This window comes from Taudactylus pleione, unplaced genomic scaffold, assembly GCF_031769625.1.
Source record: "Taudactylus pleione unplaced genomic scaffold, aTauple2 ptg000168l, whole genome shotgun sequence".
NCBI classification, from domain to species: domain Eukaryota; kingdom Metazoa; phylum Chordata; class Amphibia; order Anura; family Myobatrachidae; genus Taudactylus; species Taudactylus pleione.
In genome coordinates, this window is record NW_028284570.1 from 271,621 (window position 1) to 287,500 (window position 15,880).

Consider the following 15,880-nt stretch of genomic DNA (forward strand, 5'->3'; position numbering starts at 1 on the left):
TGATAGGGTCCTTCCATTTACATCCACAAAAGCAGATTTCTATGGCTGCTAAAATGTGAAAATACTAAGCTCCAGCTACTAACACCAACTGAAGATGGCGTCAGACCATAGTAGCTTACGGGATTTTCTAACACCTGCGAATCTCTTTCCATCTGCCCCCACTGACGCTTGCGCAAACAGTCGCACATTCGCAGTACGCATGCTGGATCTGAACCTGAAAGCAGACTGACAGCATAAGCAATCTCTCCGATTCCAGCTTTTCACCAGGATGTGCTCTTACGGGAGCCAGCATCCGGGCAAGAGATTTTTGCTAAGTTTGTGCAGACTGGTAACATCTTCGCGACCATTGATGGTCACGATGATGGACGGCGTTGGGCCGCCAGCCAGCTGAGTAAGTCTCAGCTTACTTGGGCTGGCCAGCTTGCGAGCCCAGAACACTGCGTCCCTGGGCTTGCCGCTCCCGGAAAATGGGGCGGACCCCCACACCGCCAATCAGGCAGAGAGATAGAAGGGTCTGCGTGCGCCTTAGCAGGACCCATTCTGCACACTCGCAGAATGGGTCCTGCGCACGCCCAGATTCCCGATAATCGGGAATCTGCGATTTGCACTGCTGAATCCGGCCCAGTGTACGATATCTCTGTAACACTGCAAACTGGTCCCATTATAGAGCAGACTGTATATGGCACATGTACAGATGTGTCCTCATACACTGTGGATCTAGGGCCTGATTCAGACCTGGCGTGCGCAACGTGTGTTGATCGACAACTCGCCCACGTTTTGTAGGTGGGGAGGGGGGGTGGCTATACAAACGGAACGCCTGCCGTTTGTGGGCGGCCATACTGACATCACTCGTGATGTCAGTAGTGGACTTCCTGCTGTATTAGAGCAGGAAGTCCACTTGGCATTGCAAGTGCTGAGACCCTACCACAAAGGTCTCCTCGCAATGCCGATGGTCGCGATAATCGTGACCATCGCCAGACTGCTCGCACAAGCTGTAGGTGGTCACCCACAGCTGTGCGAGAGGCCTGGAGGCCGGAATTTTTTAAAAAGGGACGCCCTGATTCAGAGCGAGTGCACGCAAATAGTGTGCGCCTCTGAATCAGGCCCTTAGTCTCTGAGAAGAGCCCCTCTTGGCGCACCAGGTCCCGGACAACTTGGCAGCACCGAGCATCTTTTTCCCTCAAAGCGTGCATCTTGTTCACACAGATAGATCAACTTGAAGCAACAAAACTACTCTGCTACATTACACTAATCAATTTGATTTGCGACATTTGTGCATCTGCGTCCGACTGCGTCTAAATCTGTGTATGAAGTGCTACGATGCAGCGACCGCAGCTTTTCCTTGCACCAAGTTCTGTTGAGCTTTATCTGCGACTTTGTGCGTGTTTAATACTAATTCCTGTGCGGTTACAATCGCAGCCCGGCGCCTCTAGTGCACTTTGAGTGGTGTTTCGCTGGGTCTATGATACTAATAAGATGCAGAATGTAAAGGTAAAGTTGCTACACTACACCTCTGGCGCAGGTATGGACGTTAAGTGAATCAGGACACATATGTACCAACACAGAATGCCCACACAGGAATAGGAGGAATTTCCGTTGATGCAGATACAGAGTTTTCCAATGAAGTGACCCAATCTTTACTGTCATACGTGTTTCTGTGGCTCACGCTGGTTTTTCAATTGTCAAAAAAAAAACATTCACACAAAAGTTTTAGGTTTTTTTTGGGCGCAAGGTGGGGCAGAATACAATAGGAGCTGGGGGAACGTACTCGTTATGCCTCAGAGTTGGATATTTAGCAGTGTGTGTAAACGCCAGCAGCTGCCTTGTGTCAGGAGTCTCCGCTGTCTGGAGGGCGTGCTGAAATCTGCCAGTTGTCAGATACTTATTATATCTTAATAACTAGAGTTTGGGAATGCACAGACACATGCATGACTGACTCATGTCATCTGAGGTGACGGATGGAGGAGCTGCACTCGTTTTCAGCCCTCTTCGAAAAGATTGTCTATATAAAAGGTGCCAAATGACTACGCCTTCGTCATTTTCACACAAGCCTGTAACGAGGGCGGAGAACCCTCGTCCTAAGCCGCTCTCACCCACAGGAGATTCAGGACAAACCTCAATCATCGAAAAGCCATCATGAAGTCAATCATCATCGCAACTTTGACTATGACTCTCTGCCTGCAGCTCGGTAAGAACCTTTAAAAATTGACTCCAAGTGAAGGTCAGTTGTCGTATACAGCAGTGTTTCTCGAACTCGGTCCACAGGACCCCACACAGTTCACGTTTTGCAGGTCACCTAGCAGGAGCACAGGTGTATTAATTACTCACTGGCACATTTTAAAAGATCCACAGGTAGAGATAATATCTCACTTGTGATTCTATGAGGAGACTTGGAAAACATGCACTGTTTGGGGTCCTGAGGACCGAGTTTGAGAACCTGTGGTCTACATCATTGGTTCTCAAACTTGGTCCTAAGGACCCTGCACAGGTCACGTTTTGCAGGTCACCCAGCATCAGTGGGGCGTATTCATCCCCACTGATACATTTTAAAAGCTCTACAGGTGGAGCTAATTATTTCCCTTGTGATTCTGTGAGGAGACCTGGGAAACATGCACTGTTTGGGGTCCTGAGGACCCAGTTTGAGAACCACTGGTCTAGAGCATCATTTATTTATGAATGGTTTATTCTAAGGACAGATCTGTTTTTACTACAAAGTCCCATTTATTTCACTGTTGTGTTTCTTGATCTATATCATCTGGACGTTTAATCCAAGCAGCTACTATGCATTCGGTAACATAAGATGTCTGAATTTTTTTTACCTACATTTACCTCTACATCTTCTGGATTATTCTCCCCTTCCGATGCTTGTCCAAGCTTCCATGTTTCATTCATGTCGTTCCTTCCTCTTCTTTCCGTTGTCGGCTTCCTGAGTCAGACAGATCGTCACATTTGTAACCCCGAGACATGATTGGTTCAATTATCTGTTCAAGGGAGAATGTTACTTCAGTACAGTATTGAGGACCTGGCTAATTAATTGGCTCTGATTAAAGCCGCAGTCCCATCATGAGTTAAAGAAAGTTATTCTTCCCTGCAGGTTTTTAACAGTTATTTTTTTATTAACAGTTATTCGCACACAGCGCTATACAGAGAATATCTGGACATCCATATCAGTCCCTGCCCCAGTGGAGCTTACAATCTATATTTCCTACCACACATGCCATTGCTTGTGGTCACTGTAATGGTGCATAGTTGCATACACACGTAGCGATCAGCCAGATATCGCTGGGTGATCGTCATGCACCCTCCCTGGTGTGCTGGATGATCGATATCAACGATCGCCGGTCCCTATAGTAACCTGCCCGATATCGAGCAAGTTGACCGGCATGCACTGCAGATGGACAATATCTCTATCGTCCATACGTGGCCGCGCATCGCTGGTCGATGGTGAGTTGGTAGGGTCCATTTAAATGACCGATTTAAAGTTAACGATAATGATAACGATATCGTTATCACTCAAATCGATCATTTAAATCTAGGAGTGAGCGGGTTCGGATTTCTGAAATCCGAACCCCCCCGAGCCCCCCCGATCAGAGTCCAATCCGAGTCAGGCTCGACTTTTCCCGCCTGACTCGGATCTGATATCGAGGCAAAACGTCATCATCCCGCCTTCCGAGTCTCGCGGGTTTTGGATCCTATAAAAGGTACCCGCGTCGGCGCCATTTTCTCACTCGGCTGTGGACAGTGAAGAGGGAGGGTGGGAGTTAGGGCTGGCTGGGCTGTGTAGTGTAGTGTAGTGTAGTGCTGCTGTTGTCCACTACTTCAAAGTCCATAGGGGCTGGCTGTGTTGTGCTGTGCTGCTGTTGTTAATAGGGGCTGTGTCCACTACTTCAAAGTCCATAGGGGCTGGCTGGACTGTGTTGTGCAGTCAGTTCTCCATAGGGGCTGTGTCCACTCCAAAGTCCTGTGCAGTGTCACAGTCCTAAAGGGGTGCTGTAGTGTTGTCCAGGGGGTGCTCTGTCCATCAGGGGTGCTCCCCCCAAGTGCTAAAAAAATAATATATTTTCTGTGTTTGTGAATTGTGTGCGCAGTAGCCGCACGTGCATCAACAAAGAGGTGCCAAGCGTGCTCCTGTGTCATAAGTAAAGGGCCGGCTGGCTTGACCGTTAAAGGGTGCTGTAACCCCCAAAGTACACTCCAGTCCAAACCAAAAAAATATATATTTTCTGTGTTTGTGAATTGTGTGCGCAGTAGCCGCACGTGCATCAACAAAGTAGTGCCAAGCGTGCGCCTGTGTCATAAGTAAAGGGCCGGCTGGCTTGACCGTTAAAGGGTGCTGTAACCCCCAAAGTACACTCCAGTCCAAACCAAAAAAAAAATAATTTTCTGTGTTTGTGAATTGTGTGCGCAGTAGCCGCACGTGCATCAACAAAGAGGTGCCAAGCGTGCTCCTGTGTCATAAGTAAAGGGCCGGCTGGCTTGACCGTTAAAGGGTGCTGTAACCCCCGAAAGTACACTCCAAACCAAAAAATATATATTTTCTGTGTTTGTGAATTGTGTGCGCAGTAGCTGCACGTGCATCAACAAAGTAGTGCCAAGCGTGCGCCTGTGTCATAAGTAAAGGGCCGGCTGGCTTGACCGTTAAAGGGTGCTGTAACCCCCAAAGTACACTCCAGTCCAAACCAAAAAAATATATATTTTCTGTGTTTGTGAATTGTGTGCGCAGTAGCCGCACGTGCATAAACAAAGTAGTGCCAAGCGTGCGCCTGTGTCATAAGTAAAGGGCCGGCTGGCTTGACCGTTAAAGGGTGCTGTAACCCCCAAAGTACACTCCAGTCCAAACCAAAAAAAAAATTATTTTCTGTGTTTGTGAATTGTGTGCGCAGTAGCCGCACGTGCATCAACAAAGTAGTGCCAAGCGTGCGCCTGTGTCATAAGTAAAGGGCCGGCTGGCTTGACCGTTAAAGGGTGCTGTAACCCCCAAAGTACACTCCAGTCCAAAACAAAAAAAAAATTATTTTCTGTGTTTGTGAATTGTGTGCGCAGTAGCCGCACGTGCATCAACAAAGTAGTGCCAAGCGTGCGCCTGTGTCATAAGTAAAGGGCCGGCTGGCTTGACCGTTAAAGGGTGCTGTAACCCCCAAAGTACACTCCAGTCCAAACCAAAAAAAAAATTATTTTCTGTGTTTGTGAATTGTGTGCGCAGTAGCCGCACGTGCATCAACAAAGTAGTGCCAAGCGTGCGCCTGTGTCATAAGTAAAGGACTGGCTGGCTTGACCGTTAAAGGGTGCTGTAACCCCCAAAGTACACTACAAACCAAAAAATATATATTTTCTGTGTTTGTGAATTGTGTGTGCAGTAGCCGCACGTGCATCAACAAAGTAGTGCCAAGCGTGCGCCTGTGTCATAAGTAAAGGGCCGGCTGGCTTGACCGTTAAAGGGTACTGTAACCCCCAAAGTACACTCCAGTCCAAACCAAAAAAAAAATAATTTTCTGTGTTTGTGAATTGTGTGCGCAGTAGCCGCACGTGCATCAACAAAGTAGTGCCAAGCGTGCGCCTGTGTCATAAGTAAAGGGCCGGCTGGCTTGACCGTTAAAGGGTGCTGTAACCCCCAAAGTACACTCCAGTCCAAACCAAAAAAATATATATTTTCTGTGTTTGTGAATTGTGTGCGCAGTAGCCGCACGTGCATCAACAAAGTAGTGCCAAGCGTGCGCCTGTGTCATAAGTAAAGGGCCGGCTGGCTTGACCATTAAAGGGTGCTGTAACCCCCAAAGTACACTCCAGTCCAAACCAAAAAAATATATATTTTCTGTGTTTGTGAATTGTGTGCGCAGTAGCCGCACGTGCATCAACAAAGTAGTGCCAAGCGTGCGCCTGTGTCATAAGTAAAGGGCCGGCTGGCTTGACCATTAAAGGGTGCTGTAACTTCCAAAGTACACTCCAGTCCAAATCAAAAAAAAAATTATTTTCTCTGTTTGTGAATTGTGTGCGCAGTAGCCGCACGTGCATCAACAAAGTAGTGCCAAGCGTGCGCCTGTGTCATAAGTAAAGGGCCGGCTGGCTTCACCGTTAAAGGGTGCTGTAACCCCCAAAGTACACTCCAGTCCAAACCAAAAAAAAAATTATTTTCTGTGTTTGTGAATTGTGTGCGCAGTAGCTGCACGTGCATCAACAAAGTAGTGCCAAGCGTGCGCCTGTGTCATAAGTAAAGGGCCGGCTGGCTTGACCGTTAAAGGGTGCTGTAACCCCCAAAGTACACTCCAGTCCAAACCAAAAAAAAAATTATTTTCTGTGTTTGTGAATTGTGTGCGCAGTAGCCGCACGTGCATCAACAAAGGAGTAGCGCCAAGCGTGCGCCTGTGTCCCATAAGTAAAGAGCCGGCTGGCTCATTTCTTAAAGGGTGGTGTAACCCACAAAGTGCACTACTCTCCAGCAAAAATAAAAAAATATTTTCTGTGTTTGTGTGCGCTTTAGCCGCTCATATATATCAATATAACATAAATGGAGGACCAAACTTTCTCCGATAAAAATAAAATAGGGAAAGATCAAGAACCACTTCCTCCTAGTGCTATTGCTGCTGCTGGGAGTTGTTCATCATCCCAGAGAGGAAGTAGGAACATCACTACTTTTACTAAACAATTTACCCTCCAACAGTCCCTAGCGATGAGGATGAAGTACGACAGCAGTCATCCTGAAGCAAAACGTATAACTGAGGCCTTGACTGCTATGTTGGTGCTAGACGTGCGTCCGGTATCCGCCATTAGTGCAGTGGGATTTAGACAATTGATGGAGGTAGTGTGTCCCCGGTTCCAAATCCCGTCTAGATTCCACCTGCATCCTCAAAGCAGCAGTGACAAGCGTGTGTCTGTCTGTTAAAGGGTGGTGTAACCCTCAAAGTGCGCTCCACAAACAATAAAAATATTGTTCTTTTTTTTTCGGTCTTTGTGAATTGTGTGGGCTGTAGCCGCAATTGCATCATCAAAGCAGCAGTGACAAGCGTGCGTCTGTCTGTTAAAGGGTGATGACACCCTCAAAGTGTGCTACACAAACAATAAAAATATTGTTCTTTTTTTTCTGTCTTTGTGAATTGTGTGGGCTGTAGCCGCACTTGCATCCTCAAAGCAGCAGCGACAAGCGTGCGTCTGTCTGTTAAAGGGTGGCGTAACCCTCAAAGTGCTCCAAAAAATAAAAAACTATTTTTTTAATGTGTTTGTGACTTGTGTGCGATGTAGCCGCACGTGCATCAACATAGTAGCAGCGCCAAGCGTGCGCCTGTGTCATAAGTCAAGGGCTGGTTTGGACATCTGGTCCGGACTGAAGAACGTGCCAACAATTTCTGACAAGTCTACTGTCACTGCATATGATACTGTCCTCAAAGCAGCAGCGACAAGCATGCGTCTGTCTGTTAAAGGGTGGTGACACCCTCAAAGTGTGCTACACAAACAATAAAAATATTGTTCTTTTTTTTTGGTCTTTGTGAAATGTGTGGGCTGTAGCCGCACCTGCATCCTTAAAGCAGCAGCGACAAGCGTGCGTCTGTCTGTTAAAGGGTGGTGACACCCTCAAAGTGTGCTACACAAACAATAGAAATATTCTTCTTCTTTTTTCTGTCTTTGTGAATTGTGTGGGCTGTAGCCGCACTTGCATCCTCAAAGCAGCAGCGACAAGCGTGCGTCTGTCTGTTAAAGGGTGGTGTAACTCTCAAAGTGCTCCAAAAAATAAAAAAACAATTTTTTTAATGTGTTTGTGACTTGTGTGCGATGTAGCCGCACTTGCATCCTCAAAGCAGCAGCGACAAGCGTGCGTCTGTCTGTTAAAGGGTGGTGACACCCTCAAAGTGTGCTACACAAACAATAAAAATATTCTTCTTCTTTTTTCTGTCTTTGTGAATTGTGTGGGCTGTAGCCGCACTTGCATCCTCAAAGCAGCAGCGACAAGCATGCGTCTGTCTGTTAAAGGATTACATCGGTGACAGCATCCAAGTAGGCATGTCAGACAGTCCGTACCTGTACTGGCTGGAAAAAGAAGCAATTTGGAGGTCCCTGTACAAACTGGCTCTATTTTACCTGAGTTGCCCCCCCCTCCAGTGTGTACTCCGAAAGAGTGTTTAGTGCAGCCGGGAACCTTGTCAGCGAAAGGCGTAGGAGGTTGCTTCCACAAAATGTGGAGAAGATGATGTTCATAAAATGACTTATCAACTCTTCCAGGGAGACCAGCCTCCAGAACGTACAGAGGGACCTGTGGTTCCAGCGGGGATGAATTAATACTCTGTGAGGATGAGGATGTACACACTGAAGAGGGTGAGGAATCGGTGGATGAGGAGGATGAGGATAACATCTTGCCTCCGTAGAGCCAGTTTGTGCAGGGACAGATTAATTGCCAGCTTGTTTTGTGGGGGCCCAAACGAACCAATCATTTCAGCCACAGTTTTGTGGCAGACCCTGGCGCTGAAATGATTGGTTTGTTAAAGTGTGCATGTCCTGTTTATACAACATAAGGGTGGGTGGGAGGGCCCAAGGACAATTCCAACTTGCACCTCTTTTTTTTCTTTGCATTATGTACAGTTTGGGGCCTAGTTTTTCAAACTGCCATCCTGTCTGCCACTGCAGTTTCACGCCTAGATGGGTCACGTGTTTGTGCCGCCCACTCGTGTCGCTTAGCATAGTCATCCAGCTACCTCGGTGCAACCTTTTGGACATAAAAACACTATTGTGAGGTGTGAGGTGTGAGGTGTTCAGAATAGACTGGAAATGAGTGGAAATTAAGGTTATTGAGGTTAATAATAGCATAGGAGCAGAAAAACCTACAAATTCTGTGATTTTAGCTGTTTTTATGCTTTTTTTCAAAAAAATACAGATCCAAAACACAAAACCCAGAACCCAAAACACGTAAGGGTGGTTTTGGCAAAACCAATCCAGATCCAAAACACGAAGAAAGATCCAGATCCAAAACCAAAACACAAAACACGAAAAGTGGCCGGTGCACACCCCTATTTAAATCGCTATGTGCACCATTAGTGAGTGTGAGTTTAATCATGAGAATGGGTAGGCTGTATCGCCTGCTTTATAATCGGGAAACGCAGAGTGAATATTGGGACCATTGAGCTGAAAAACAAGTATTACGGATTTGCAAAGAAAGACTTTTCGTTCTGTCAGCTTTGTTACCACAGATGTAGGCAACGTGATGGAAATGCAATTTGTTTCACATATAAAGGAGAACGCCACCCAAATTTAATTAGATGTTTGTTTAACCAGGGTGCAGTGTTTTCCAATTACTTCTGGTCCTCCAATGCCTCTGATGGTGCAGGCTTCCTCTGCTGTGCGTTGCAGTCAGTCACAAAGTCATGCAAAAATAGGTGCAGACTGCATAGTGCTTTATTAAGGGAAGTTCCCAATACCACCTAACTCAGATAACATATAGCACACCCCACCTTTCCATATATTTGTTATATACACACTACAGAAACCTGTCCATTTATTTACTAATATGTAATAAAATTGACTACTGATAAAAATGATGTCATCACATTGGAATGTAATGATTGTTAGTGTGATCTCTGACTCCTCCCTCACAGGAGGGAATGAGGGGGGGGGCAGTGATAGATATTGAACTATCGTGCCAGAGGAATCACACTCCAAGCTCACTCATGGGGCCTGATGATATTGCTGATGAGGATGTAATGCAAATGTTTTTTGTTCTTTTATACGCAGCGCACACTTTTTTGAGTATCAAATTAAAATTTCAGGTCAGTTCAGTTTCTTTCTCAGTTATTACAAAAAAAATATTTTTTTTACATTTTATGTTAGGTTTCTCCTAATTATTAATTTGCTGATTTGCTTTTTTTATTCAATTTACCTTGTACGGAGCCATATTTTTCCCTATCAGCAAATACTGGAACTAAATTTTTTCCCCCGCAGAATCCTTCACCCCCATGCCTTGATAAACATGAGCAATGACAGTATTACAACACAGGCTTGTCACAAACAGATGCGTCATGACATGATAAAAAATGTTGTCAAGTTTTTTACTATCTAGCTAGTGCCTTTTTATGAATACTCTTTGGGGCTACATTTATCAACAAGCTTTAAAACTCGTTGCGTATGATAAATGGTGCTCAAGCCAATCAGCTCCCAACTGTCATTTTTAAACAGGTGACAGTTGGGAGCTGATTGGGTGAAGCACCATTATCACACGCAAAAAGTTTTTAAAACTCGTTACTTATAATAAAACTCATTGATAAATGGGCCCCTCTATCAGCAAAGGCCATACGCTCATAACAACCACTAACCATACACTCGCTGACAGCAATTTGAAGTGCATAGTGATTAGGGCAATAGAGAGCTTGGTAGGGCTGGAGTACTATGGGGGCTGTGGTCTAATCATGGAGGCATGGCTACTCCCCCTGCAAAAAGATATATGTTAAAAAACCCAGTACGTTTTACGGTGCCACATGCTACACAAGGGGGTGTCATGCACCCAGGGGCAGTTCCTGGGTGGGGGGTGATCAGTGTGACTGCCTATCCCTGCACATCAAGCAGGCAGGGGAGACTGCTGCTGCAGCTGACAGATAGGTGCGATGGAAACGGGCCTCTCCAACAAGCCCTGGCCTGGGTAATTAGTACCGGTTCCCCCCCCAGGGCCGTAACTAGAGTGGCGCAGCCACAGAGCGCAATAGCCCTGAGGGCGGAAGCGGACACCCACCGCAATCATTATACACCGGGCACCCGCTGCTATATATGTTAATAAAGGTGCAGTGCGCAGCACCCAGCTACTACAGTGAAGTGCAGGGGGAGGGGAGGGGAAGTCAAAATGATAAACAAAACAAAGAAAGAAAAAAAAATTATATATCGGGAAACAAACGGCACTCAAACTGACTTTTCACTCAGAGAAATACTTAGAAGCTAAATCCCAATATACCTCCCCCTATGCAGTGCACCTCGGCTGATGCTCGTAGTACTGGAGTGCCATTCCGTGGTGTATAAATAAATATATATATATATATATATATATATACACACACACACGCACATTTTAGAATTCTTTTCTCCAAGTAAGAGGTACACTAATGATCCTATATACTTGCAGAAGTAAATATAATTTAAATTTACCAACCAGGTGACAGCTGCATGATCTGAGACAGACGGGATGGGGGAGAGCGGTATACAATCGGGAAGCCGGCTGCCGAATCCCGACAGCCGGCTTCCCGACTGCTTCATCCCGGCGTGGGATAAATGACCGGCGTCTATTTCTAGACACCTGTCATTTTCCCGACACCGGGCATCCCGATCGAAGGGATGCCGGGTGCCACGAGCGGACAGTCACGGGGGGGGGGACTTAGGGTTAGGCACCCCCCCGGTAGGCTTAGGGTTAGGCTAGGGGGAGGGACGGTTAGGGTTAGGCACCCCCCCGGTAGGGTTAGGGTTAGGCTAGGGGGAGGGACGGTTAGGGTTAGGCAACCCCGGGGGGTACTTAGGGTTAGGCACCCCCCAGGGGACTTAGGTTTAGGCAGCGGGGAAGGGGGGGTTAGGGTTAGGCACTTGGGGGGGTTAGGGTTAGGCACCCCTAAATGAGGGTTAGGGTTAGGTTAGGTTAGTTTATACTTACATTTTAGACGATCGGGATTTCCAGCGCTGTCGGTCTTCCGCTGTCAGGCTCTGCTGTTTTGTCGGGCTGCCGCTGCCGGGAAATCGAATTGCCGGCCATACGGCAGCCGGGATTTCACTCCGATTCCGGGAGAGCAATATCCTAAATCATTTCAGCCATTTTTTTTGGTGGGGGGCAGCACTGATGCTCTTTCCCGCACAGGGCACCAAAATATCTAGTTACGGCTGTGCTCCCTCCCCACTCACTATTGGCGACTCTGGTAATAAGAAAGCTATTTGCGATGTCAGGTGTGACCTAGTGACGCTGGCTATATGACGCTGGCTATATGACGCTGGGCACAGTCACAAAAGTAAAGTATCAAACTTAGGAGACTAAAATTAGCTGCTTACATTCCTCCAAACAATGTCACTGTGGTCCGCAGGACAGAGAGGGGGCACATACAAGCCTGTGACTTATATATAGTCCTGATTAAAAATGTATATTGACTGCTTATTATTGCACCCCGGATGTGACATGATAATGGCTGTATTTGTGTTTTGTCACTTGGGGATGAGACAGGTTGGACCTAATTTATGTTGTGATTTTCACTAAATCATTTTTCTGCATTATTATAAATAATGAGTACAGTTGTTTTTGGTAAATGTAAAAAACCTATGAAACTAATAAAAATATGAATTGTTAATTTTCCTGCCATTTTGTTCTATGTAAGGGTGGTCATTAATGTGTTACTACTGCCCATCCGAAACACCCAGCTCTCAGTGTACGGAGACGAAAAACTGCACAAGAGATAACATGGTGTGCAAGACAATTGTAGAGAGTGAAGAAGTGGGTGAGTACGTCCATCACTTATATAATATGGCAGCTTACGCAATGTAGGGATAATGTAATCATGTATAACAGTGTCAGATCGTGGGGTGATTTAATGCTGGCCAGATGCAACTAAGTTGGGCATAAGATAAATCCTCCAACATGACCTGACCACTGGATGTGACCAAAATACATCAATTACACTGTATACAGACATAGGACACTAAACCCCCAACATGACCTGACAATTGGCCATGACCATAATACAATTCTATTACACACTATACAGACATAGGACACTACACCCCCAACATGCCCTGACCACTGTACATGACCATAATACACATCTATTACACTATATACAGACATAGGACACTACACCCCCAACATGACCTGACCACTGTACATGATCATAATACACAACTATTACACTGTATATAGACATAGGACACTACACCCCCAACACTGTCCTGACCACTGTACATGATCATAATACACAACTATTACACTGTATATAGACATAGGACACTACACCCCCAACATGACCTGACCATAATACACATCTATTACACTGTATACAGACACAGGACACTACACCCCCAACATGTCCTGACCTCTGTACATGACCATAATACATCTATTACACCCTATACAGACATAGGACACTACACCCCCAACATGTCCTGACCACTGTACATGACCATAATACACATCTATTACACTGTATACAGACATAGGACACTACACCCCCAACATGACCTGACCACTGTACATGGTCATAACACACATCTATTACACTGTATACAGACATAGGACACTACACCCCCAACATGACCTGACCACTGTACATGACCATAACACACATCTATTATACTGTATACAGATAAAGGACACTACACCCCCAATATGTCCTGACCACTGTACATGATCGTAATACACATGTATTACACTGTATACAGACATAGGACACTACACCCTCAACATGTCCTGACCACTGTACATGACCGTAATAAACATCTATTACACTGTATACAGACATAGGACACTACACCTCCAACATGACCTGACCACTGTACATGACCATAATACACATCTATTACACTGTATACAGACATAGGACACTACATCCCCAACATGACCTGACCACTATACATGACCATAATACACATCTATTACACTGTATACAGACATAGGACACTACATCCCCAACATGTCCTGACCACTGTACATGACCATAATACACATCTATTACACTGTATACAGACATAGGACACTACATCCCCAACATGTCCTGACCACTGTACATGACCATAATACACATCTATTACAAACTATACAGACATAGGACACTACACTCCCAACAGGACCTGACCACTGTACATGACCATAATTCACATCTATTACACTGTATAGAGACAGGACACTACACCCCAAACATGTCCTGACCACTGTACATGATCATAATACACATCTATTACACTGTATACAGACATAGGACACTACACCCCCAACATGTCCTGACCACTGTACATGATCATAATAGACATCTATTACACTGTATACAGACATAGGACACTACACCCCCAATATGTCCTGACCACTGTACATGATCATAATACACATCTATTACACTGTATACAGTCATAGGACACTACACCCCCAACATGACCTGACCACTATACATGACCATAATACACATCTATTACACTGTATACAGACATAGGACACTACACACCCAACATGTCCTGACCACTGTACATGACCATAATACACATCTATTACACACTATACAGACATAGGACACTACACTCCCAACATGACCTGACCACTGTACATGATCATAATACACATCTATTACACTGTATACAGACATAGTGCACTATATACCCAACATGACCCGACCACTGTACATTATCATAATACACATCTATTACACTGTATACAGATATAGGTCACTACACCCCCAACATGACCTGACCGCTGTACATGATCATAATACACATCTATTACACTGTATACAGACATAGGACACTACACCCCCAACATGACCTGACCACTGTACATGATCATAAAACACATCTATTACACTGTATACAGACATAGGACACTACACCCCCAACATGTCCTGACCACTGTACATGACCATAATACACATCTATTACATACTATACAGACATAGGACACTACACCCCCAACATGACCTGACAATTGGCCATAACCATAATACAATTCTATTACACACTATACAGACATAGGACACTACACCCCCAACATGCCCTGACCACTGTACATGATCATAATACACATCTATTACACTATATATAGACATAGGACACTACACCCCCAACATGTCCTGACCACTGTACATGATCATAATACACATCTATTAAACACTATACAGAAATAGGATACTACACCCCCAACATGACCTGACCACTGTATATGATCATATTACACATCTATTACACCCTATACAGACATAGGACACTACACCCCAAACATGACCTGACCACTGTACATGATCATAATACACATTTATTACACTGTATACAGACATAGGACACTACACCCCCAACATGACCTGACCACTGTACATGATCATAATACACATCTATTACACTGTATATAGACATAGGACACTACACACCCAACATGTCCTGATCACTGTACATGATCATAATACACATCTATTACACTGTATACAGACATAGGACACTACACCCCCAACATAACCTGACCACTGTACATGACCATAATACACATCTATTACACTGTATACAGACGTAGGACACTACACACCCAACATTACCTGACCACTGTACATGACCATAATACAATTAATACAATTCTATTACACACTATACAGACATAGGACACTAGACCCCCAACATATCCTGACCACTGTACATGATCATATTACACATCTATTACACCCTATACAGACATAGGACACTACACCCCCAACATGTCCTGATCACTGTACATGATCATAATGCACATCTATTACACACTATACAGACATAGGACACTACACCCCCAACATGACCTGCCACTGTACATAACCATAATACATATCTATTACACTGTATACAGACATAGGACACTACACCCCCAACATGTCCTGATCACTGTACATGACCATAACACACATCTATTACACTGTATACATACATAGGACACTACACCCCCAACATGCCCTGACCACTGTACATGACCATAATACACATCTATTACACTGTATACAGACATAGGACACTACACCCCCAACATGACCTGACCACTGTACATGACCATAATACACATCTATTACAGTCTATACAGACATAGGACACTACACCCCCAACATGTCCTGACCATTGGCCATGTCAATAATACAATTCTATTACACACTATACAGACATAGGACACTACACCCCCATCATGACCTGACCACTGTACATGACCATAATACACATCTATTACACT

General features: G+C 45.1%; 1 protein-coding gene across 1 annotated transcript in view; it reads left to right on the forward strand.

The window, feature by feature from the left end:
* The first annotated feature begins 2,136 nt into the window (after positions 1–2,136).
* Positions 2,137–15,880, forward strand: part of LOC148521388 (ly6/PLAUR domain-containing protein 2-like) — a 15,130-nt gene continuing 1,386 nt past the window's right edge. Inside the window, exons 1-3 of the mRNA XM_088475224.1 lie at positions 2,137–2,188; positions 9,022–9,048; positions 12,318–12,437. Coding sequence (XP_088331350.1) covers positions 2,137–2,188; positions 9,022–9,048; positions 12,318–12,437 — 199 coding nt within the window. The remainder of the gene's footprint in view (positions 2,189–9,021; positions 9,049–12,317; positions 12,438–15,880) is intronic.